The 22877-nt window shown below is 43.2% G+C and overlaps 1 protein-coding gene across 3 annotated transcripts in view; it reads right to left on the reverse strand.

Moving 5' to 3' along the window:
- Window positions 1–21597, reverse strand: part of ITPR2 (inositol 1,4,5-trisphosphate receptor type 2) — a 480765-nt gene extending 459168 nt beyond the window's left edge. Inside the window, exon 1 of one of the 3 annotated variants that reach the window (XM_058282925.2) lies at window positions 21397–21597. In XM_058282925.2, coding sequence (XP_058138908.1) covers window positions 21397–21488 — 92 coding nt within the window. In that variant the 5' untranslated portion in view covers window positions 21489–21597. The remainder of the gene's footprint in view (window positions 1–21396) is intronic. The other 2 variants (XM_058282926.2, XM_058282929.2) reach the window with 2 other exon arrangements.
- Between the last annotated feature and the right edge of the window lie 1280 nt (window positions 21598–22877).

Raw genomic sequence — 22877 nt, forward strand, 5'->3', positions numbered from 1 at the left:
GTGAACTGGAAGGAGAATATTCTGGCAAAAGTACCCAAAAAACTAGGGGCTTTACTGCTTTAAAAACTGTGAGGACTCAGGAAAGTTGGCTATGGAGCCTGAGGGGTGCGATGGACACGGGGTCTCTGCTACCCAGCGCCCACTGCTCCTCCCTCGGGCTAGGAAGCCTGACTCAGAATGGAGAGCTGCTGCTGCTCCACCCCGAGCAGGAGGGAGTGCCTGCTACCAGTCACCTCATCCCAGCACAGCCTGGGGCCGACGACCGCCGGAACCTAGCCACTGCAACAGAGCTAAGCGCAGTACCTCTGGCTTTAAGGAAACACGGTGCTCTCTTGTCAGCTCTGGGAGCTGACAGGCTGGGATGCAGGCTGGAGCTGCAGGCTGTGATCCGTACGACCCGCAGAAGGCTTGGGGATGGGACTGATACTGACGATGAAGCAGAAATCAAGGAATAAAGAGAGTCCTGTAACAGTGTTTGTAATGCCTACACTTTTCAGTTACCTCGATTAGAAAATCCTCTTCTTTGCTAAACATGGTTTGAACTGGGTGTTCTGTTTCTTATAACCAAAAAACATCCTGACTAATAAAGTAGTCTTTAGATACACCCGGACTTATCAAGGAGTGATAAGCAAGCTCTCCTCTATCTCAGCTACTCTAGTATGTCTAGAAATAGCAAAGCCACTTAAACCGCACCACAAGAAGTTTACATTAGCTAAAAGGAATTGCCTTCTCATAGAGAAATTTTCAAATAAGAGTTTGCAAAGTGGTTTTTTAACACTTTAATTTGTTAAAGGTTCTTCCATACTTTGTTATGTGAAATAGTAAAGTAAATCTCATATCTAAAACAAGGCTGGAGCGTTACTATTTCTTATTTATTAAGGAATATCTGAAAGAGGCAGGAATAAGATACAATCTCTCTGCCTTTCTAAGCCCTTTGATTTTGTCTAAAAATCATTAGTATTTCTACAAGTAAGCATGATAATCTGATTAGTCACTGAGATCTGACAAGGTTTTCCTAAACAGATGTTTTTTCATTAACTGATTAATTACTCGAATTAGATAAATGTTTGTGCAACTCTCTCTAATGCTGACTCATGGAAGTGCAGTGGGAATTCTTGACCAGTGGGAAACCTCTGAGAAGGGAGAGCTGCACCGGCTGTCCTGCATAAACGTGTACAAAATCTCTATTCTAATGGACCCCAAAAGAAATATTTGTCTTTACAAATAAAACAAAATCACTTCCCTTACCACTATGTTCTAGCAGGGGTAAAAATGTTAACTAATATAACATGTTGGCTTTTAAAATGTAACAAAACTTGAAAATTCTAGTCAAGGAAGATAAGCCAAGCAATTCTAAGGTTACACTTTGGGTGTTTTCTTTTTTTTTTTTTTTTTTTTAATTTTTTTTTATTTATTTATTTAATTTCCCCCCCTCCCCTGGTTGTCTGTTCTTGGTGTCTATTTGCTGCGTCTTGTTTCTTTGTCCGCTTCTGTTGTCATCAGAGGCACGGGAAGTGTGGGTGGCGCCATTCCTGGGCAGGCTGCTCTTTCTTTTCATGCTGGGCGGCTTTCCTCATGGGCGCACTCCTTGTGCGTGGGGCTCCCCCACGCGGGGGACACCCTTGCGTGGCACGGCACTCCTTGCGCGCATCAGCGCTGCGCATGGCCAGCTCCACACGGGTCAAGGAGGCCCGGGGTTTGAACCGCGGACCTCCCATATGGTAGACGGACGCCCTAACCACTGGGCCAAAGTCCGTTTCCCTTTGGGTGTTTTCATTACATCAAAAGCATGCATCAAAACACAATAAAAGGGAAAGGAGATGTGCCTCAACTGAGCATCCACCTACCATATGTAGGGTCCAGGGTTCTATACCCAGGGTCTCCTGGCCCGTGTGGTGAGCTGGCCCACGTGCAGTGCTGTAGCATGCAAGGAGTGCCGTGCCACACAGGGGCGTCCCGCGTAGAGGAGCCCTACATGCAAGGAGTGCGCCCCGCAAGGAGAGCTGCCCCACATGAAAAAAGCACAGCCCACCCAGGAATGGTGCCGCACACACAGAGAGCTGACACAGCAAGATGATGTGACAAAAAAAGAGACGCTGTTTCCCAGTGCTGCTGGATAATACAAGTGGATGCAGAAGAACATAGCAGATAGATACAGAGAGCAGACAACAGGGGGACGGGGGGGGGGGAAGGGGAGAGAAATAAATAAATCTTTATAAAAAAAAAAACAATAAAAAATAAATATAAAGACCTGCAACTTAGAAACTTACATTATCAAAGTAAGGAAGGAAAAAAAAAGTCCAAATAAATAGAGAAGACAGGTTGCCTTTGAAGAGTCTACTAACCAAATGCCAGTTTAAAAACTGGTGTTAACAGTGATTTCCTGGTGGATGAAGATTGCAGTTAATAGCATAAATATAAGAATGCTCTTCCTTTACAAAATGCTAAAAGTATGATGATTTTCAGGAAAATTAAACTATTGTAACTTAGAGTTTAGTTAACAGTAATACTGTAATATTTTGCAGCAACGCAAGAAGATATTATTTCAACACTAAGGGACAACAATAGGGGTGTGTAAACTGGTATAGGATTTTTCCTCTAGTAATGAAACCTTCTAAAATTGAGGTAATGACAGCACAACTCTGTGATGAAAATGAGAGCACTGAGTGGACACTGAATGGACTGTACAAAGCATGGGACTGCACAGCACAGGGAATCCAGTGGCGGAAAATGAACCGTGGTTAATAGGACAAATATAAGAACATTCTCTCAAGACTATAACAAATGTATAATACTAATAAAGGGTAATAATTGGGTAGGCTGCTGATAATTGGGTAAGTTGGGGGAAAGGTACACCAAATGTAAGATGTGGGCTATAATGAGGAGTAATATTTTGATGATGCTTCCCAACGATGTAAGGTACTGGTGGTGGGGTGATGTATGGGAGCCTTGTGTGATGACATGCATGCTTGTTTTGTTAATTCACAGCTTTTACTATACACTTATTTATGTATGCACATGTATGAATGATATTCTTCAATACATTTTTTAATTTAAAAAAATCCAAAAAGGTCTAAAATAAGAAAAAAATTGGTGTACCACAACATAACTTTTTGTAAAAAAAAAAAATGTAAACATAAATGCAATATGAACTCAGCCAAGCTTCTGAAAGGAAACTCATGCTGATTTTTTTTCAGATATAGTAATAATAAAACTAAGGGCTTCCACCTATGAACATTTACTATGCTCTTTGTACTATGTGCCTGATACTCTGCTAAGTGCTTTACAAAAACTTCAGTAATCCTTTTGGCAGTACTAAAAACTAGGCAATAATCCCACTTTACAGGTAAGGAAACTGAGGTTCTCGGTATTAAATAACCTCCAAAGTTTACACAATAACAAAGAATAAAACCATAATTTAAAACCTGGTTTGTCTGAATCCAAAGTCCATGTTCTTAACCAATACGCTGAAATGTGACTCATTTATTCAACACATACTTCTTTTGCACCTGCTATGGTACAGATACTGTGTGAGGCACTGGGAATACATTTTTGAACAAAACAAGACAGGGTCGGTGCCCTTAAGAGTTTAGAGTCTAGTGAGAAAGGGAACCATAATCAAACAATCAAAGGAATGGAAGTAAAATTAAAAGTACAAGTGGTAAACTGAACCTACTGTGAACGTTTGATTAGATTTGATCAGTTCCGGGCCATTTGATTAGATTGCTCAGGTAGGGCATGGCCCAGGGTGGGTTTTAATCCTCTTACTGGAGTCCTTTATAAATGGAAGACTAAAAAGCAACAGACACAGGAAAAAAGCTGCAGGGAGAGAGAAAAGCCTCCAGAAGCTAAAATCCATGAACACAGGAGAGAGAAAAGCCACAGAAGGAGAACTAGCAACAAGGCCAGGCAGAGCAGGGAGAGACGGTCCAATGCTGTCATCACACCCCACCACGTCACCAATCACCCACCGCTGAACTTGGGGCGAGAGGGATCCTGCAGGAGAAGGCAGAGACCAGCAGAGCCTGCGCTGTGCCTTTCCAGGTGGCAGGAGTCCAGGATCACCAGCACCCAACCAGGGAGAGAACTTCAGCTGAGGCCCTGATTTGGATATTTTCCCCAGCCTCAGAACTGTAAGCTTTTAACCAAACAAATTTCCATTACAAAGCCAACCAACCTGGTGTATTGCACCCAGCAGCTTTTAGCAAACTAAATCAGAAATGTCTACAGTGCTGTGTGAGCATATAACAAAGGGATTTCACACAGTTTGGAGTATTAGGGAAGGCTTGCTGAAGAGTCAGGGAGCTGAAATCTGAATAAGGAAGTGTGAATTAGGTGTTAAGGTATGAACATAAGAAGGGAAACCAACCAAACAGAAGGAAAAGAATATGAAAAGGTCCTGGCAAGAACAAACTCAGAATTTTTGTGCAACTTAAAAAATAAGAATAAAAAAAGTCCATGTCCCAGAAGCAGAGAACCAGGGAAGGGACCATGGTACAAAATGAGACTGGAGAGAAAACAGCATCTCAGAAGTCTGGAAAAGCTGAAGTTTTGCTGGGCTTAATACCAATTTATCCAAGTCTGAGCAAATTAAAGAGAAAATTCCTTTGGATCTATGTGTTCAGTTTGTAAAGGAAAAAGCAACAATGAATTTTTTTATTGGTTTTTATTTTCAACGTTGACTATTTTAACTAATAAATCTTCTCTAGAGCTGATGTTGATCAGGAAACAAAGATATTGTGCCTTCAATGACCCTGATGACAAGTCACTTTTCATCCCACTATAGCTGTCTCAGTTAAGACGACCAAGATGTGTCACCCTGATACTTCTGGTACCTATCATTTTCAGCTTGCTTCAATTTTTTTATCTGTACAACTGCCGGATCTTCCTAGAGCAAAATCTGATTACTTGATTCTCCTGCTTAAAATCCTTCAGTGGCTTCATATTGCCTAGGTAGGGAATATATAAGATGGCACTTGTCTGCCCATCTAGTAGCATCCTTGTTAGAAGGTAACAGAACAGGATTTAAGGATTGTTTCCCAATGCTCTAGTGCTCTTGATTCCTAGTGATTGGCTTCATCAGCATGGTACAAGGTGGATTCTTCCCATGTCCATATTCCAAGAGGCGAGAAGGGGGAAGGGCAGAGTATACCCCTATGTTAGGGGCAAAGTATAGTTCTATGGCCATACTTGGTTGCATGGGAGGCTAGAAAATGAGGCCTTTGTTTGGGCACCCACAAACTTGGCTACTTCTATTAGCACAGAAGGAAAAATTGATTGGGAGAATACCTACCCATCTCTAATGCCAAAATAGAAATTAACAAGCATTTTAACATAAACTGAGCTAAAAATAAATTATTAATAATTTATTAATTCTTTGGAATTCACTGGATTAATAACTTCCATTTTGAAATATGTAACATAAATGCTTAGCTAATCTGTAGAAAAGGTTTATAGTATAATTTTATGGATAGCTATCTATTGCCAAATATTTACCTCTAAGTACTTCTAAATGTCTATTTACCTAAACAATTTTTTCTTCAAATTCTTCAATTATTGACAAAGTACTTTCACACTTGCATTTTGATAATACTTTAAAAAATCTTCTGAGATTCTCCAGCAGCCAAGATTTTGGGTAAGCACTTCGTTCTCCTTAACAGATAACAAACACTTCATGTGTAATTATTGGAAAAGGAAGTTCATTATTCTTATGGGATTAAAAGTGGACCTCAACTATTAAATCACAACCTGTCAGGTAAGTAAGAGAAGAAAGGTAAAGAAAGGTTCTTTTCTCATGTGTTATTAATCCTGGACATAAATTAGTTTAGAAGAGTTCTTAATAACTAGCACTTTAATTGACAGTGAATTTTTATTAAACTGAAATTTCCCTTAATATTTACCATTCCTCTTCGTAAATGTAGGGATCCTAAGTACAACAAAATCCTCTTGTTTACCTTTGCCACCTGTCATAATGAACCATGACTGAAATTATCCTCTTTGAAAACATGACTTGAAGTAGAAAATCTACTTGAAATGCAAATGTTTAAGTAGTTATGTCCCTGACATTAGCAATGACCTTGAACGTTAGCAGTGACACAAGTCACTGGTCCTTAAATCATTAACTTGCTTTGGGTTGCTCTCGTAAATGTGTTTGGTGATTTGGGTGACAGAGTTTTTCAGGTCGCTGCCTTTACTCTGTCTGATATAGTTAAACTGGATTAATTTGATTGTTATAGTAATAAAGCAAAACTCTGATAATATTTTTGTATCTTTCAACTTGAAATTAGTTTTATAAGGATAAGACATTGTTAAACATCTAGTTTTTTTAATGATTTTGTAATTTGTACATACCAAAAAAATTCACTTTATTTCTCCTCTATATGCAAATATGCTCTCAAGGAAATCTTCCTTTACACATTGTTATAAGTGAGGGTTCCTAGAATAAGGGTCTATTTTTAAAGAGATTAGCAACATAAGTACCTTTGGAATAGGCTAAAGCAAAGCATATTACAATAATAGATACAATCTAAATTAACAAAGAAAAAATACTGATCATTTGTTCTCCTCAACTTACACTGATTAAGCTCCTATCCTTTTCTAGACACTTATTGCTGAGTTTAAAAATAAAAATTACATGCTACCATATGTCCCTTCTATTTTTCTAAAGCTCTGAAAATTCTCCAGCTACTCTCTGGGTTTCATACCAGCAAATTATTTTCAATTTTTTTCTGCCAATAGCAACTAAAGGACAAAATGTCTTTCTGAATATATCATGTACCATCTACTAAGAGAAAGGGCTGATCTTAATTAAGAAATGAATTCACAAAATGTTTACAAATTCATTCTTTGTTGACATAAAAACAAAGTGAACTTACAGAAATATCAACTTTTTAATGTGACTGTAACATGCAAACCATTAAACTGGGCGACCTATATTACTGTACATAACTATAATCACATGCTGGCCTGGGTGTGGCAGAGGCATGGCCCAAGAGAGTGTTAAAGTACCTATATATCCACTGGCAACTTCCATACAGCTTAGAAGAATTCCCTGTATGGATTACAAGGCCTTTGATAAATAAGAACAATTACACTGACTGTTTTCCGGAGAGGAAACGATGCTCAGCGTTCCTTAAAGATTTGTAAGTATGTATACCCTAATTCAGATATTCATATGGTAAATATTTATGGAGCCAAATACTTGGGATTTTAATGAACGAAACAAAAAGATCTCTGCCCTCAAAGGGTTTACATCCTACCTGGGGATGCCAGACAGAGGGTAGAATAAGCAGTAAATTATATTGCATGTTATAAAGTGGTAGGGGTGAGAGTAGATAAGGGAAGAGAGAATAGAGAATGCTAAAGCAAATTATTAAACAGAGTTACCATAATTTCACTCCTAGGATATACCTAACAGAAATGGAAACCTATGTCCAAACAAAAACTCATACACAAATTTTCATACAACATTATTCATTGTAGCGCAAAAGTGGAGACAACACAAATGTCCATCAACTGATGAGTGGATTAACACCATGTGCTGTATCTTTACAATGGAATATTATTCGGGAATACAAAAGGAATGACATATTGATACATGCTACAACACAGATAAACACAGATAAAAGCACTATGTTATGTGAAGGAAACCAGTCACAAAAGCCCACATACTACATAAGTCCATTTACATGAAATTTCTACAACAGGTAAATCCATAGAGACAGAAAGTAGACAGGTAGGGAGAAAGAGGAAATGGGGAATGACTAATAATGGATACAAGAGTTCTTCATGGGGTGATGAAAATGTTCTAAAATTGATTGTGGCAATGGTTGCACAACTCTATGAATATACTTTGTTTTTCTCTCCCCTTCCCCACCCCCCCCCCCCGCCCTAGTTGTCTATTCTGTGTCTATTTGCTGCATCTTCTTTGTCCGCTTCTGTTGTTACCAGCAGCACTGGAATCTGTGTTTCTTTTTGTTGCATCATCTTGTTGTGTCAGCTCTCCATGTGTGCGGCGCCATCCTTGGGCAGGCTGCACTTTCTTTCGCGCTGGGCGGCTCTCCTTACGGGGTGCACTCCTTGCACGCGGGGCTCCCCTACATGGGGGACACCCCTGCGTGGCAGGGCACTCCTTGCGCGCATCAGCACTGCGCATGGGCCAGCGCCACACGGGTCAAGGAGGCCCGAGGTTTGAACCGCAGACCTCCCATGTGGTAGACGGACGCCCTAACCACTGGGCCAAGTCCGCTTCCTGAATATACTTTAAAAGCATGGCATAGGGAAGCAGATGTGGCTCAAATGATTGAGCTCCCACCTACCGCATGGAAGGTCCCAGATTCAGTTCCCGGTACCTCCTGAAGAAGATGAGCAAGACAGCAACCTGGCATGATGGATAGGCACAGCGAGCTGAAGCAACAAGATGATGTAACAAGGAGACACAAGAAGGAAAGACAATGAGAAACACAACAAAGTGGGGAGCAGAGATGGCTCAAGTAACTGAGCACCTCACTCCTACATGGGAAGTCCCAGGGTCAGTTCCTGGTGCCTCCTAAAGAGAAGACGAGCAGACAAAAAAGAGCACACAGCAAATGAACACAGGAGCAGACAGCACAAACAACTGGGGGCAGGAGGGAGGGATAAATAAAAAATATAAATCTTTTAAAAAAAGGAATCATATATTTTTTTTAATCATATACTTTAAAGGGATCATTTTATGATGTGTGAATTAAATCTTAATAAAACTATTTTAACACAAGACTGTTGAGTCAAAAAATCATATTTAATTAAGTTCTATAGTTTGCAAAACACTTTCTGATACTATTTTATTTCAAAAATACCTTGTGGAACAAAGTTGGTGTAATTATTATCCCCAGTCTATAGATTTTTTTTTTTAAGATTTATTTATTTCTCCTCCCTCCCTCCTTTGTCTGCTCTCTCTGTCCATTCGCTGTGTGATCTTCTGTGTCTGCTTATATTCTCATTAGGTGGCTCCGGGAACCAATCCTGGGACCTTACAGAGTGCGAGAGAGGTGACCATTCTCTTGCGCCACCTCAGCTCCCTGGTCTTCTGTCTCTTTTCATCTCTTATCTGTGTCTCTTTTTGTTGCGTCATCTTGCTGCATCAGCTCTGTGCGTGGGCCAGCACTCCTGCGCAGGCCATCATCCCATGCAGGCCAACACTCCACATGGGCCAGCTCACCACCCAGGCCAGCTTGCCTTCACCAGGAGGCCCTGGGCATCGAACCCTGGACTGCCTACATGGTAGACGGGAGCCCAATTGCTTGAGCCACATTCACTTCCCAGTCTACAGATTTTTTTAAAGGCACCAAGAAGTCACTCCTGAATTACCCACGAGGCAGCCACCTCTCAGCTCGAGCCCAGGTCTGCTTTGTTCTTTCCCACACCACACTGCCCCTAGCAGCAGGAATCAGAGTCCTGCTCACAGTGACTTCCCTCATTGCCAGGCCTGGGCATCGTGACTTGTCTTCGTGGACATAAGTGATTATCACCATCCCAGTGAGGCCAAATTCTATCATCCTGTAATCTGAAACTTAAGAAGAGAGCCCCAGGGTACAGGAATCACTGGAGCAGATGCAGGTTAATGGAGGACCAGAGCGCAGTCCTGCTGCGAGTTTCCCACACAGCCCTCGGTTTCTGCATTTCCTAGCGCAAGGTCGTTCAGCTCATCATTCAACTTCTTGGAGCTCCACCAAGAGCCTTAACAATAAATCTCCTTCTTTGCTTAAGCTACAGCGATAGTTTCTCTTCCTTGTAAACAAAAGAACCTACCGCTAATATAATATACTCTTTCACCCTTAAGCTGTATCTATGTGGGCAAAGTGATATTCAAGTATCCCTTGCTTTCCAAATCGTTTGGCATCTGAGAGCAGAGTTAGGACAGCAAGGAATACCTGCAGAATGTTTGTCAAGAGCTCCAAGACAACTCACTACCAGGTTTGCAAACAGTTAATGAGATGTGAATTGGAACCTGAGTTGGAGAGCACATTACTCTCTGAAATTCTTATAAATAATACACTTTGATTGGCCATTGTTCAAGTAAATCAACAACTTTTTAATCCAGTTGTTTGTATGTTTTCTTTTTTGGTCATTTGGGTCAAGTTCTTAGGTTTAATACATTTGGCCCTGGTGATCCATATAAATCCCCTACATAATTTAAAGAACGCTATTTTCAAAAGGAGATAATATATGAAGAGCAGCAGTGTTCGCCCTCAGTGATTTTTTTTGTAATTAGTCATTACCACCACAGAGAAGTAAAACCATCTCAGAGGGCTGAGATAACTAGACATTACTTCATTAAAAGCCTGTTTTCTCTAAGACTCAGCTGAGGAATTCTCTTGGATAACGGACATATAGGAAAAGTCCAGCATTTTGTAATGCGCACAGAAAGATTTTTATTATGATATTGTTAACAGGGGTTCAAACAACTCAACAGCAGAAAGGACCTGGACAATATACACTTGAAGTCTAAGAATTTAGACGTGGCTTTAGACTGAGCTTTGTTCACGTCCTGTGCCCTTCCCCGCCGTCAAGGAATCCACCTGTGGCCTCTGTCGCTTGTTAAAGCACCGAGAGGAGAGAGGGTCTGGTAGACTCAGCAAATCAAGGTGCTGTATGAGGCAAAACCATTAAGCCCCATTTTGGGGGAAGGGACCCTCATCATCTCTGTTCCCTGGACCTTTCAGCAGACTCCAAGTCTCACGAGGAGACGCTAGGAGAAATGAGAGGAGAGGGCAAAAAACAAAGGAGCTGGGTACAGCGTATAAATTTCCCCAAAATAATCGCTGGTGCTCTTCAGACTGGGCTACGCAGTCCTGACCTCATCAGCTCACGCCATGTGAGCCTGGCCTGTAGGAGGGCAGCCTAAAGAAACCCAGAATCTGAGCCAAATTCAAAATTCCCATATTTGGTAAAGAAACATAAAGTATATTCTGAGATTATTTCTTCTGTCTTCATATAAGTCAGTATTATCAAATTGCTTTCTTCAGTTTTCTGGAGTTATTAAAATGGACATAAAAAGTTCACCGATAAGTAAAATAAGAAGTTCAAGAACACATGACCAACGAGGGCATAGATTAGAGACTAACAGCCATCCCAATGATCCTTCAATGTCGAGCTTCAATGCCACCTCCTCCGTGAAGCCCTCCACAGGTCACTCCAGTTAGCAGAGAAGTCAGAAAGGCTCCTCCTCTGACTTCCTATGATACTGTTTTAATCATTCTAACAGCATTTAAAAATAACTGACTTACGTGGCAGTATGCAATGCCAGTCTTATCTTCATCACTAAACAATTATGTCACTGATTTCACAAATATTTATTAAACACCTGCTAGGTACCAGAAATTGTGTGCTGAGCACACAAGGTTTAAAAGGAAGATTCAACTCCTGGTCTTGCAGCACTTACAATACCAAGGGCAGAGAGAGTGTAAATGCCTTTGTGTCTCCCACAGATGCCAGAGTGTTACACTACAGATTCTCAGAGGAAGAGGTAATTAAAACAGCTTAGCACCTGGCATCTCCTCCCCCTTGCATCTCCGCTCCACTGTTGGGGCTCAATAAGTACTCGTTAAATGAGTTAATGAGTCCATCTGCAGCACACATCAGCACACAGACTTAGTTTATAATGTGGACACATTTTCCATTTCGTGATTAAATTTTTTTCCAAATAACCTGATAATTTAACTTGTTTCTAAATCAAGGTTAGAGATGTTTGTGTGTATTTTGGTATAAACTATGTAAGGGTTTTTGTTAAGCAATTATTGATTTGAATTCTGGCAGGAAAAAAAAATCCATTCATTTCAAAGATATTCAATAAAAACACTTAATTGATTGATTTTAATTCCCCTCACAAACTAATGCCTATGGAAACAAGCTAGATGCTCACAGAACTAAGGTTACAGAGTAACTACAAATTACCAGAATGACTGTCAGCCATGCTAAAGTACATACTTCTTACATGTGTAAACAGACTTGTAAAATACAACAGAATATTGTATATATTTAGCTGCATGAGGTAAATACATCCATAATTGCTCAGCGTTCCTGGCCTGACAAATTTTTTTCCTTTATAAATTTTAAAATACAATAACCAGGAACAAACTTTTGTATGGTAAAATTAGATGATCTATATCATCAACATGCAGTTTTCTAGTTTGTGGTTTTCCCCTACTAACCATAACCAGGTAAATGCTTTATTTATGCTTTTTTAAAATAAATATTGATTTACAATAAGAAGAAATTAGACTCCTTAAAAACATCATTTTAATTTTCATTTTAGTTAACTTTCCTAACTATAAAAGTAACAGATGTTCAGTTAAAGGAACATATATAAAATCTGGGAAATAAAGAAGATGCAAAGAGAAAATCAAAATCAACACATAGAGGCAACCGCTATTTAAAAAATTAGCAACAAGCATTTGCAAAGGCACAGTTTTATCTATTAAATGAATGACTGAAGGAAAGATTATTAAAGTTTTACTTCTTTGATTATAATCTGATGATCCATTACCTTTGATATAACAACAGAGTAAAATTCAATCTGGTATTATGCCATATATTTGTTACTAAAGTCCACTAATGCTGCTTTTTATTTATATATATATTATGAAGACACACCCTGTATCTGAAAATGAAGTTATAAACTTCAAGCCTCTAGTATTGTCTTTATCCTGTAAGTTATCTACACACTATCTGTACAAGAACAGTTCCCAAGGGAAGATACGATTGTGAAAAGCATTATCTATGAAAAAAAAAAAAAAAAAAAGGCTTCCCTTTAGCTTAGAGTGATGCCAAGCAGTGGCTCCTGATTGCACTCTGTCCAAGCCAAGTGCTTGGGCACTAGAGGAGTGATGGCTGTTTGCCCGACTGAACTAACCGCCAGGGAGGGTCTGCAAGCTGCAAAGTCATTTATGGAACCACTTCTAGGATGAAGAAATAGTTGACTTTTCAGCTTAAAATAGACTTTGTTAACCACTTCAGAAATTGTCTTTGTACTTGAGCTGATTTCAAGTTCAACTACATTACACGTCTAATCATTAGACTGTTCAAAACTCAGCATTTAAGATTATACTATATATTACAAAAGGACAAATATTGCATGATCTCACTGATACATAATAATTAGAATAAGCAATTTTATAGAGTCAGAAACTAGAATACAGGCTACCCGATATCAGGGTGGGGCTAGGAAAGGGGATGCTAATGCTTAAATTGCGGTTTCTATTTGGTGATGGAAAAGTTTTGGTAATGGATGGTGGCGGTAGCAGCACAACATTGTTAGCATAATTAACGGCACTGAATTATATATTTGAGTGTGACTAAATGGGGAAATTTTAGATTGTATCTATGTTACTAGAATAAAAGTTTCTTTAAAAAACAACAACAGCAATAACGACATAGGACTGTACCACAAATAAATTCTAAAATTAAACCATGGACTATAGTTAATAATACAAGTATAATAATATTCTTTCATCGACTGTAACAAATATACCACACTAATGTGAAGTGTTAATAATAGGGGTGGAGGTAAACGGGAACTCTATTTTCTGCATGACTTTTCTATAAACCTACAACTTTCCTAATAATTTTTTTATATTATATTTTATTGTACTTCCCCACTGAATATGCATTGAAGTGTCCAATGGTTTTTTTAGATAATCTCATCACATTATCATATGTCTTAGCAAAAATAAAGTTAAGCATATATACCTAGTTATAGCAAGAAATAATACAGGGTATTCTACGTAACAGTTATATTTGGAAGATACTGAACATAACTTAAAAATTAAGCAAAGGGAAAAGTTGACTGTAACCACTCCCTGCTTCATTATACAACTCTAAAATTTGATAAAATAGTTCTAACAAAGGAAAGATTTTTGTAACTATAAGTAAAGTATAATTAAGTAAAGAAAAGATAATAATGGATTGAATCTGTAAGCATTTTAATATCAAAAATTTTAAGCAAGGAAAAAAAAGATCAATAGGAGAAATTCAAGAGAATCTGATTGGAAACAATAAAATTTAAGTATCACACATGAGAACTAAGTCCAAATTATAAACTGTGTGTTGCACATCACCCCACCTAACGTCCTTCATTGAACTTGAAAACAAAGAATTGAAAAGTTAACTGAATGGCCACAATCAAACAGGAAGTAAAAATAAGAGTCCCAAACTTTTGTCACTGTGGTTAAGAGACTTCTACAATGCTCTGAGAGCACATATCAGTTGGTGGTCATTTGACTGCAACCTTTTCAAGACTTAACTAGTGCGTGCTGCTTTCTGGTAGACCCTGAGAAGAAACCTCAAGCCTCAATCAGCAGTCCTTAAATGTGCAAATATAGATGATCACATGCACAAATACACCTACGCACACTTTCCACTAACCCTCAATTTTGCAGAGGACAGTCAAAAGGAATATTACTCCTTTCACTGATTCTACCATCCCACCCATCCCAGGAATTCTGCTATGCTTCCTTCTCGTCCGCCATACCTGACCGTTGGTCAAGTCTAAACACCCATAAATATGAAGTGTCAGACGTGGACATGACCAAGGAAGTAAATCCCAGTATAGAAAAAAACAGGAGGGAGGGGGACAATTAAAACTGCCTTTTTAAATGGTACAGCCTATCCCAAAACTTCCTCCTTCCCTTTTCAAAGAAAAATATAAACTATAATCCTAAAATCAGTAGCAAAAACTCAATTTCAGAAAAATTCACTTTGTCCAGTAGGATTTAAGGCAGTTTTCCTTAAATAAAGTCAATACAAATATTTCTTAAATAGATCTTTAGATAAAAATTAAGCTAGAAAATACAAACAAGGCCCCTTGTACCTACACAAGCTGGGGGAAGAACAAAACTATACCTCAGTTTGCAATAATTCAGGATTCAGAACCATCAGGTAAATGTTGGTTAAAGGATAACTGGGGAGAAAAAGGGAAATACAAACCTTTGCAACTGGGGCATTCAAACTTGGTACCAAAAAAAGCACCTCTCTGAGTCAGAAGATAGAAGGAACGCACTGTGGAATCAAACTGAAAAGGTGGGTCACACTCCCAGCTGGAAGAGCCTTCAAGAGGGGCTTGCTAAAGTCAAATATTGTGAAACTGTGTGGCTTTGTCAAATAAAATATTCATTACCTTATTGTAAAGATTACCACAAGTTAAGCAGTAACAATATCTATTTTCCAACGCTCATTTATACACTAAATGGTGAAATCATCTGCATACAAATAAACATCTATTTATTACCTTGAAAATGCTGCGTGGCTCATTCTCATTAACTACCTGGCTAAGTTGATTTTGTGAAAACAATCGTGCTACCAAAAGTGTCCAAAGACTAAAGTGCTACAATGGAAATCATGAACTTTAATTTTTGCTCTTCCAGTGAGTTTTTTTATATTACAGTGGAACAAATTATTTTTGCTAAGTTGATATAATGCCAGTCTCCAGTTCTCTATTGGCTTTAATTCATAAGGCCTTTGAAGAGATGTAAAGTTTGCAAAATATAAGCATATTGTGGATTTTCCTAGCAATTTTCTAAAAAAATCCAATCAGGCTCTTTCATTTCTCTCTCTCATTCACTTTTATAGTACCCTAGACTGGAAAGAGTTTGGGGTACAGCATATATACTCCTCCTCATTCTCCACAAAGAAACAGACATAAACAGAGAATAAAAGATATGAACAAGATCAATGGCTAATTAGCAGCAGAGGAAGAACAGACCTCCAGCCAACAGAGAGCAAGGAACAAGTAGCAGGCCGCTTCAGTGTCACAGCACTGAGCCAACTTCCAAAATAAATACCTACACAGTGTATTTTGTTTTGTTTTTTAACTCTAGTGACATACACAACCTAAAATTTCCCCTCAGCCACATTCAAATTTATAAGTCAGTGCTGTTAATTACATTCACAATGTTGTGCTACCATTACCCCATCCATAACCAAAACTTTTCCATCATCCCAAACAGAAATTCTATTAATTTTAAGGCAAAACCCCTATTCCCTACCCCCACCCTCTCCACTAGTAACTTATATTCTAGATTCTGACTCCATGAGTTTATTCTAATTATTTCATATGAGTGAGATGATACAACATTAGTCCATTTGTGTCTGGCTTATTTCACTCAATATGTCATCTTCAAGGTTCATCCATGCTGTGGCATGTATCAGAATCTCATTCCTTTTTACTAATTAATAATATTCCATATATGTATATACTAAATTTTGTTTATCCATTCACCAATTGATAGACACTTAGGTTGCTTCCATCTTTTGGAAATTGTGAAAAGGCCACTATAAACACTGGTGTGCAAATATCTGTTTAAAAATGTACTTTCACTTCTTTTGGGTATATATGTAGAAGTGGCACTGCCAGGTCATATGGTAATTCTATACTTAACTTTCTGGGAAACTACCAAATTGTCTTCCACAGTGCTGCACTGCTTTACATTACCACCATCAATGAAAGAGTATTCTTTTTTCTCCAGATCCTCTCCATCACTTGTAATGTTTTTTTAATAGTAGTCATGCTAGTGGGTGTAAAATGGTACCTCATTGTGGTTTTGATTTGCATCTCCCTAGTGACTAATGATAAGCTTTTTGTCTGTATATCTTCTGTAGAGAAATGTCTCTTCAAGTCTTTTGCTTATTTTTTAATTGGGTTGTTTGTCTTTCTGTTGTTGAGTTGAATAATTTATATATTCTGGATATTAAACCCTTATCGGAGATAGTAGAAAGTTTCTCATTTTGATGAGATCTCATTTATCTATTTTTCCTTTTATTGCTTGTGTTTTGGGCGTAAAGTCTAAGAAACCATTGCATAACACAAGGTCCTAAAGATGCTTCTCTGTTTTCTTCTAGGAAATTTATAGATCTGGTTCTTACATTTAGGTCTTTGATCCATTTTGAGTTGGTTTTTATATGTGGTAAGAGGTAGGGGTCTGCCTTTGTTCTTTTGCAAATGGAGATCTGTTTTTCCCAGGACCACTGGTTGAAGAGACTATTCTTTGCCAATTAAGTGGTCTTTGCCCCCTTGTCAAAAAACAGTTGGCCATAAATTTGAGTGTTGATTTCTGAGCTCTCAATTAAACTCCATTGATATATATGTCTGTTCTTATACCAGTACCATGCTAATTTGCAAACTGTGCTTTGTAGTAAGTTTTAAGATTAGGAAGTATGAGTTCTTCAACTTCAGTCTTGTTTCTCAAGATGGCTTTGGATTTTGGGGATCCCTCACCCTCCCGTATAAATTTGATGACTGGCTTTTCCATTTCTGCATAAAAGGTTGTGGAATTTTGATTGGGATTTCATTGAATTTGTAAACTGCTCTGGGTAGAACTGGGTAGTAATGATAAATTTATGATTTTGGACATTCAGTGTACAAAGATATAACTGATAACAAGTACAAAGAAAGGTGGGGTAGAGGAGCACAGGAAACAGTGTATGTGTATGCTACTGAAGTCAAGTTGGTATCAAATCAGAGATGACTGTTATGTATTTAGGATGTTAAATTTTAACCCGATGGTAACCACAAGGAAAATACATGAAAAACAGATCCAGAATAGATAAGGGACTCCATACTGGGCAATGCAAAAAAAAATCAAATAAAAATGAAAGTAGGCATTAATGGAAGAATTCAGGGACAAAAAAGGTATAAGACATACAAAGACTAAATAGCAAAATGGCAGAAGAAAGTCCTGCACTTTAAGTAGTGACTTTAAATGTAAATGGATTGGGAATGGATGTAGTTCAATGCCTGAGCTCCTGCTTCCCATGTATGAGGCCTTGGGTTCAATACCCACTATTTCTAGCTAACCAAGTAGGTAATGCTACCCCAACAGCTGCCTAATAACATTCCATGTGGCATGGGAACATGGTCCCACAAAATCTGAGGAAAATTGGTTCCATAAGTTAAAGAAAATTCTAAGCAGTAAAATGATCATTTAAAAAACTGTGCAGTGTCATAGGTAAAAAACAGAATGAACAAAAGAACCACGTTCAAAGAAGGCAGGCTGATTTATCAGTTGATTATATCTCATGGCCTCAATTACGCTATTATGAAATTAAATGGGATAGTTTCTCAATAGTTGAAATTTTACATCTCTGAATTTTAGAAAATTATTTTATATACAAAATCTCTACCTTTCAAAGCTACCTGTCTGTTAACAGAAATAAAGGTGATGAGGGTAACTGCAGAATCCTTTATATTAAATAATGATAAGATATCTTTAGTTTTTAAAATCAAAATCCATCTTATCTGACCACTCCCACTGAGAAGAGCACTCTGGTGGTGGAGGCCTGCACAGGGCCAGGGGCAGACCTTCCCAGGTAGGCACAAGCCACCAGGGAGCTCCGTCCAGGTATAAGACTGAAGGTCAGTGAAACAAATTCACCTTTTTCTTCTCGTTTCCCGTTCTCTGCTTCATGACTTTTTAATTTAATATTTAGATGATCAGAAAATGGACAATGTAGTCCTTTAAAATATTAAGTGAGCCTTTTAGAGAAGTTGCCAGATGCTTTCTGAAAGTAACTTCAGGGCTTTTTACAGCATTATTTGCATATCTCATACAGAGCAGAGTATGAAATATTCATTAATAAAATTATTAATAGTTACAATTTAATTCTATTTGATGTTCCAAATTTTTTTTAAATGAACATGTTTTCAGAGCTGCCCTGTTTTCAAAGAAGAAAAGCGTTATAGTTTCATGCATCCTAGATATAATGATGCCATTACTCTCTCAAGTGAAATTTTGCCTAATTCTTTATTTGTCTGGATTTTTGTATATGGACTTTCTCAACCCAGGACCCAGTTTAACTGGGAGACTAGCATAGTGCTACTTTTGAATACCCTTTGGACACTCTCCAGTGAAGGCCCAGAAAGTGCCCTGGGGTACATACCTCAGCAAGGTTTGCACTCTGACTGTCCTTTGAAAAGATGCTCAGAAGCAAATACCAGGAAGGGGGCATGAAGCCTCAGAGCACAGAGCTTCATCAACGACGGCATCTCTAAACACTCCTCCTCACCCCAGAATCGAGCTGCAGGAAGGTGTTGCCATGCCCGCAGTAAGCCTCAGTCCACAAGGAACCGAGAGACTCTACAACTGCAAGCAAGAGAGACCCATCCATCAGCCATGTGGGAGCACAGCCCACTCTCAGAGGTGGAGTGGGCATCACCACCCCAGAATCCTCAGGATTGGGGAATGCAATATGGACTAGAGTGGACTTACTGGTATTCTACTATAGACTTAGTGTGATTCCAGCAATGGAAGAAATTGTATCACTGATGTGGTGACAGTGGCCACTGGAGGTGCTGAAGTCAGGGAGAGGGAAAAAACGGTGTACTATAGGAGCATTTTTGGGACTTGGAATTTTCCTGAATGGAACTGCAATAACAGATACAGGCCATTATATATCCTGCCATAACCTACAGAATTGTGTGGGAGAGAGTGTAAACTACAATGTAAAGTATAATCCATGCTTAGTGGCAATGCTCCAAAATGCATTCATCAATTGCAATGAATGTACCTCACTAATGAAAAAAGTTTTTAATGTGGGGAAAAGAGGGAGGTGTGGGAAGTGGGCATATGGGAATTCCTTTATATTTTTTAATGTAACAGTTTATGTAATCTAAGTATCTTTTTTAAAAAATAAATTTCAAAAAGACTCAGTAACAGAAAAATAATATACTGCACAGATTCTAAGGAAACTGGACGTTCAAAACATTAGGAAAAAATATTTGAATACAATTAAGAAGTATTTATACAGATGCATATGGTACATTAAAAGTCATTCAAACTTTCAAAGAAAGTCATTACAGAACATAATAAAACAAGGCAGAGGAAACGGAACTTATGAAGATAAATATTTAGGAATGCAGCTATGCTTAATTTTTTCATACACAGTAACAGTATTTTTCTCAAGACTTAAAGTTCCTGGTGTGTAACCAAAGAAAGGCTGCTGGGGCTGGGAATGTGGAGTGAGGCTAAAGCTCCAGCTTTTGCTATCAACGACCTATTTCTTGATAAGCCACTTCACTTCACTTGGCCTCAGTTTCCTGATCTCTCAAAGAAGCAGACTCCACAAGGGCTGCAGCTGTAGCTTCCTGACTTAACCACCTGTGGCCCACTTCTTCGCTGAGCAAGACCGGACGAGGACACGGTCCTGTGTTGGCTTGTATTTACGCTCTGTTCCAAATCCCTTCTCCTGCTGGGTCCACAGGCTTACCGACTGCTCGGACACCCAGGCAGGGGCAGTTACCACTGTCCGCGCTTACCGCAGGGCTGACTTCTGTAAGCCAGGCACAGTTTTAAGCGCTTTCCCTGCACTCAGCCACTTCTTCCTCACGACCCCGGGAGGCCGGTACCCTCCTCCGGGTTCTGGACCACAGGACTGAGGCGCGAAGCGACGGCACACCTCGCCCAGGGCCCCAGGATTTACAGGCGCTGGGGATGGGATCTGAACCCCAGGCAGCCTGGCCCTGCGCCCCGCGGATGGGTGCCGCCGAGGCCACCTGCACACGCTGCCGGAGCCCCGCCTCGGAACTGGAACTTCCAATCCCCCCCAGAAGCCCCGCGGCGTCTTCCCCTCCCACGCCTCGCGGTCCCAGGACACGACACCGGCTGGAAAGGGGTTGGACCGACCCCGGCGCAGCGCGTCCAGCCTTCGGGGGGAAATGCAAAAACCACCGCCGGGCCCGCGCGGCGCAGCCCGGGGCGCTCGCTGAGAACGTGGCTGCGGCGGGAGTCCCGCACGGGAGGCCACGCGCCGCCCCACGGCCTCGCCCGCGCGCCCCGGGCGGGAGTGGCAGCGCCGGCTCCGCAGCCCGGGGTGCCCGCGCGCCGTCGGGACGCCGCGCAGCAGGAGCCTGCGGGGCACGTGGACCCCAGAAGCGACGGGCGCTCGCGGGCGCTCGGGACCAGGACAGAACACGGGCCACCGGCGCGCGCCCCGGGCCCTGGAGGCCACTGTCTCGCCCTCGAAATAATCCCGCGCTCGGGACGCAGCCTGGGAGCTCCAGGGCTCCGCGCGCCAGGGGCCGAGGCGGCCGGGCGAGGAGGGCCGGCGGCGGCGCTCCGCGGGCGCGCGGGGGGCCTCCGGGCCAGGCCGGGGGGACGTGGGCCCGGAGGGCCCGCGCGCCACCCCGCGGGGCGCTTCCCGCCCGGGGCCCCGGGCGCGTCCGGCTCGCCGCCGCCAGCAGGGGCGCGGGCCCGGGGGCCGCCAGGGGGCGCGGGGGGCCCCAGGCCCCGGCCCCGCGGGGCGGCGCTCTGCGCTCCAGGCCTGCGAGCGGCGCCCGGGCCACTTCCTCCTTCGCGCCCAGGAAGCCCGGGCCGGCGAGGGCGGCGGGGCGCGGCGGGCGCGCGGCTCGAGGGCGCGGGCGCTTACCCCAGCGTGCTGATGAAGCCGTTGACCGAGCCCTCGGCGTACAGGGACACGATGTCCCCGATGTAGAGGAAGCTGGACATCTTGTCGGACATGCTGCCGCCGGCGCCGCGCCCTGGCCCGGCTCTGGCCCGAGCGCCGGGGCGGGCGCGGGGGCGGCGCGGGGCCGGCGGGGCGCACCCGCACGTTTCCTCTTCCTCCCAGAAGTTCGCTCTCCGCCCCGCCCCGCCCCGCGGGCCCTGCGCGGCCCCCTGCGCGCGCCGCCGCGGCCGCCCTGCACCGCGGGAGCCGGTGGTCGCCGAGCCCGGGCCTGGCGGGTTCGGGCCCAGGTGCGGGTGCCCACGGCGGGGGAGGCGCCGCGGCCGCAGCCAATGGGACGGCGGCGGCCGGGGGCGGGGCCTGGGCGGGGGGGGGCTCCGTGGAGGGGGCCGGCCTGGGGGGCGGGGCCTGGGGGTCTCTGTGGAGAGGGGGGCCCGGCCTGGCGGGGGTTGGGGGGACCTCTGTGGAGACTGGGGGCGGGGGGTCGGCCTCTGTGGAGAGAGCGGCGGGGGCCGGCCTGGGGGGACGGGGGCTGGGGTGCCTGTCTGGGGGGGGCTCTGGAGAGAGGGGGGCCTCTGGAGAGAGGGGGGCCCGGCTTGTGGGGCGGGGATGGGGTCTCTCTGTGGAGAGGGGCCGCCGGCCTGTGGGGGTCGTGGGGGCGGCCTCTGTGGAGAGAGCAGGCGAGGGCCGGCCTGGTGGGGCAGGGGCTGGGGGTGCTGGGGGAGCGTCTGTGGAGGGGGGAGCCGGGGCTTGAGGGGGCGGCCTCTATGGAGGGGACCGGCCTGGGGGGCCTCTGGAGAGGGGGACCGGCCTGGGGGGGTGGTAGGGGCGGCCTCTCTGGAGAGAGCGGCGGGGCCGGCCTGGGGGGCGGGGTCTGGGGGTCCTGGGGGGGGCCCTCTGTGGAGTGGGGGCTGGGTTTTAGGGGGGGCTCTGTGGAGGGGGGGACCGGCTTTGGGGTGTGGTGGGGGCGGCCTCTCTGGAGAGAGAGGCGGGGGCTGGCCTGGGGGGCGGGGGCTGGGGGTCCTGGGGGGACCTCTGTGGAGTGGGGGGCCGGCCTGGGGGACGGGCCTGGGGGTCCTGGGGGGGGCCTCTGTGGAGTGGGGGCTGGGGGTTTTGGGGGGGCTCTGTGGAGGGGGGGACCGGCCTGGGGGTGTGGTGGGGGCGGCCTCTGTGGAGAGAGCGGCTGGGGCCGGCTTGGGGGGCAGGGGCTGGGGGTCCTGGGGGGGCCTCTGTGGAGAGAGCGGCGGGGGGCGGGGGTGGAGAGCAGCAGCAACTCCCTCCAGCCCGCGGGCGGCGAGACGCTGCAGGGGGCGGGGGCGGGGGGCGCCCGGGGAGAGGAAGGCGCGCGGACAGGAAGGACCGACCTCGTCAGGTACGGGGGGCCCGCGACGCCCTCGCCGAGCGTGTGAGGAACGTTTCGCAGCCGCGCCGGGAGCCGGCGGGGG

This window comes from Dasypus novemcinctus, chromosome 20 (genome assembly GCF_030445035.2).
Source record: "Dasypus novemcinctus isolate mDasNov1 chromosome 20, mDasNov1.1.hap2, whole genome shotgun sequence".
Taxonomy (NCBI): Eukaryota; Metazoa; Chordata; class Mammalia; order Cingulata; family Dasypodidae; genus Dasypus; species Dasypus novemcinctus.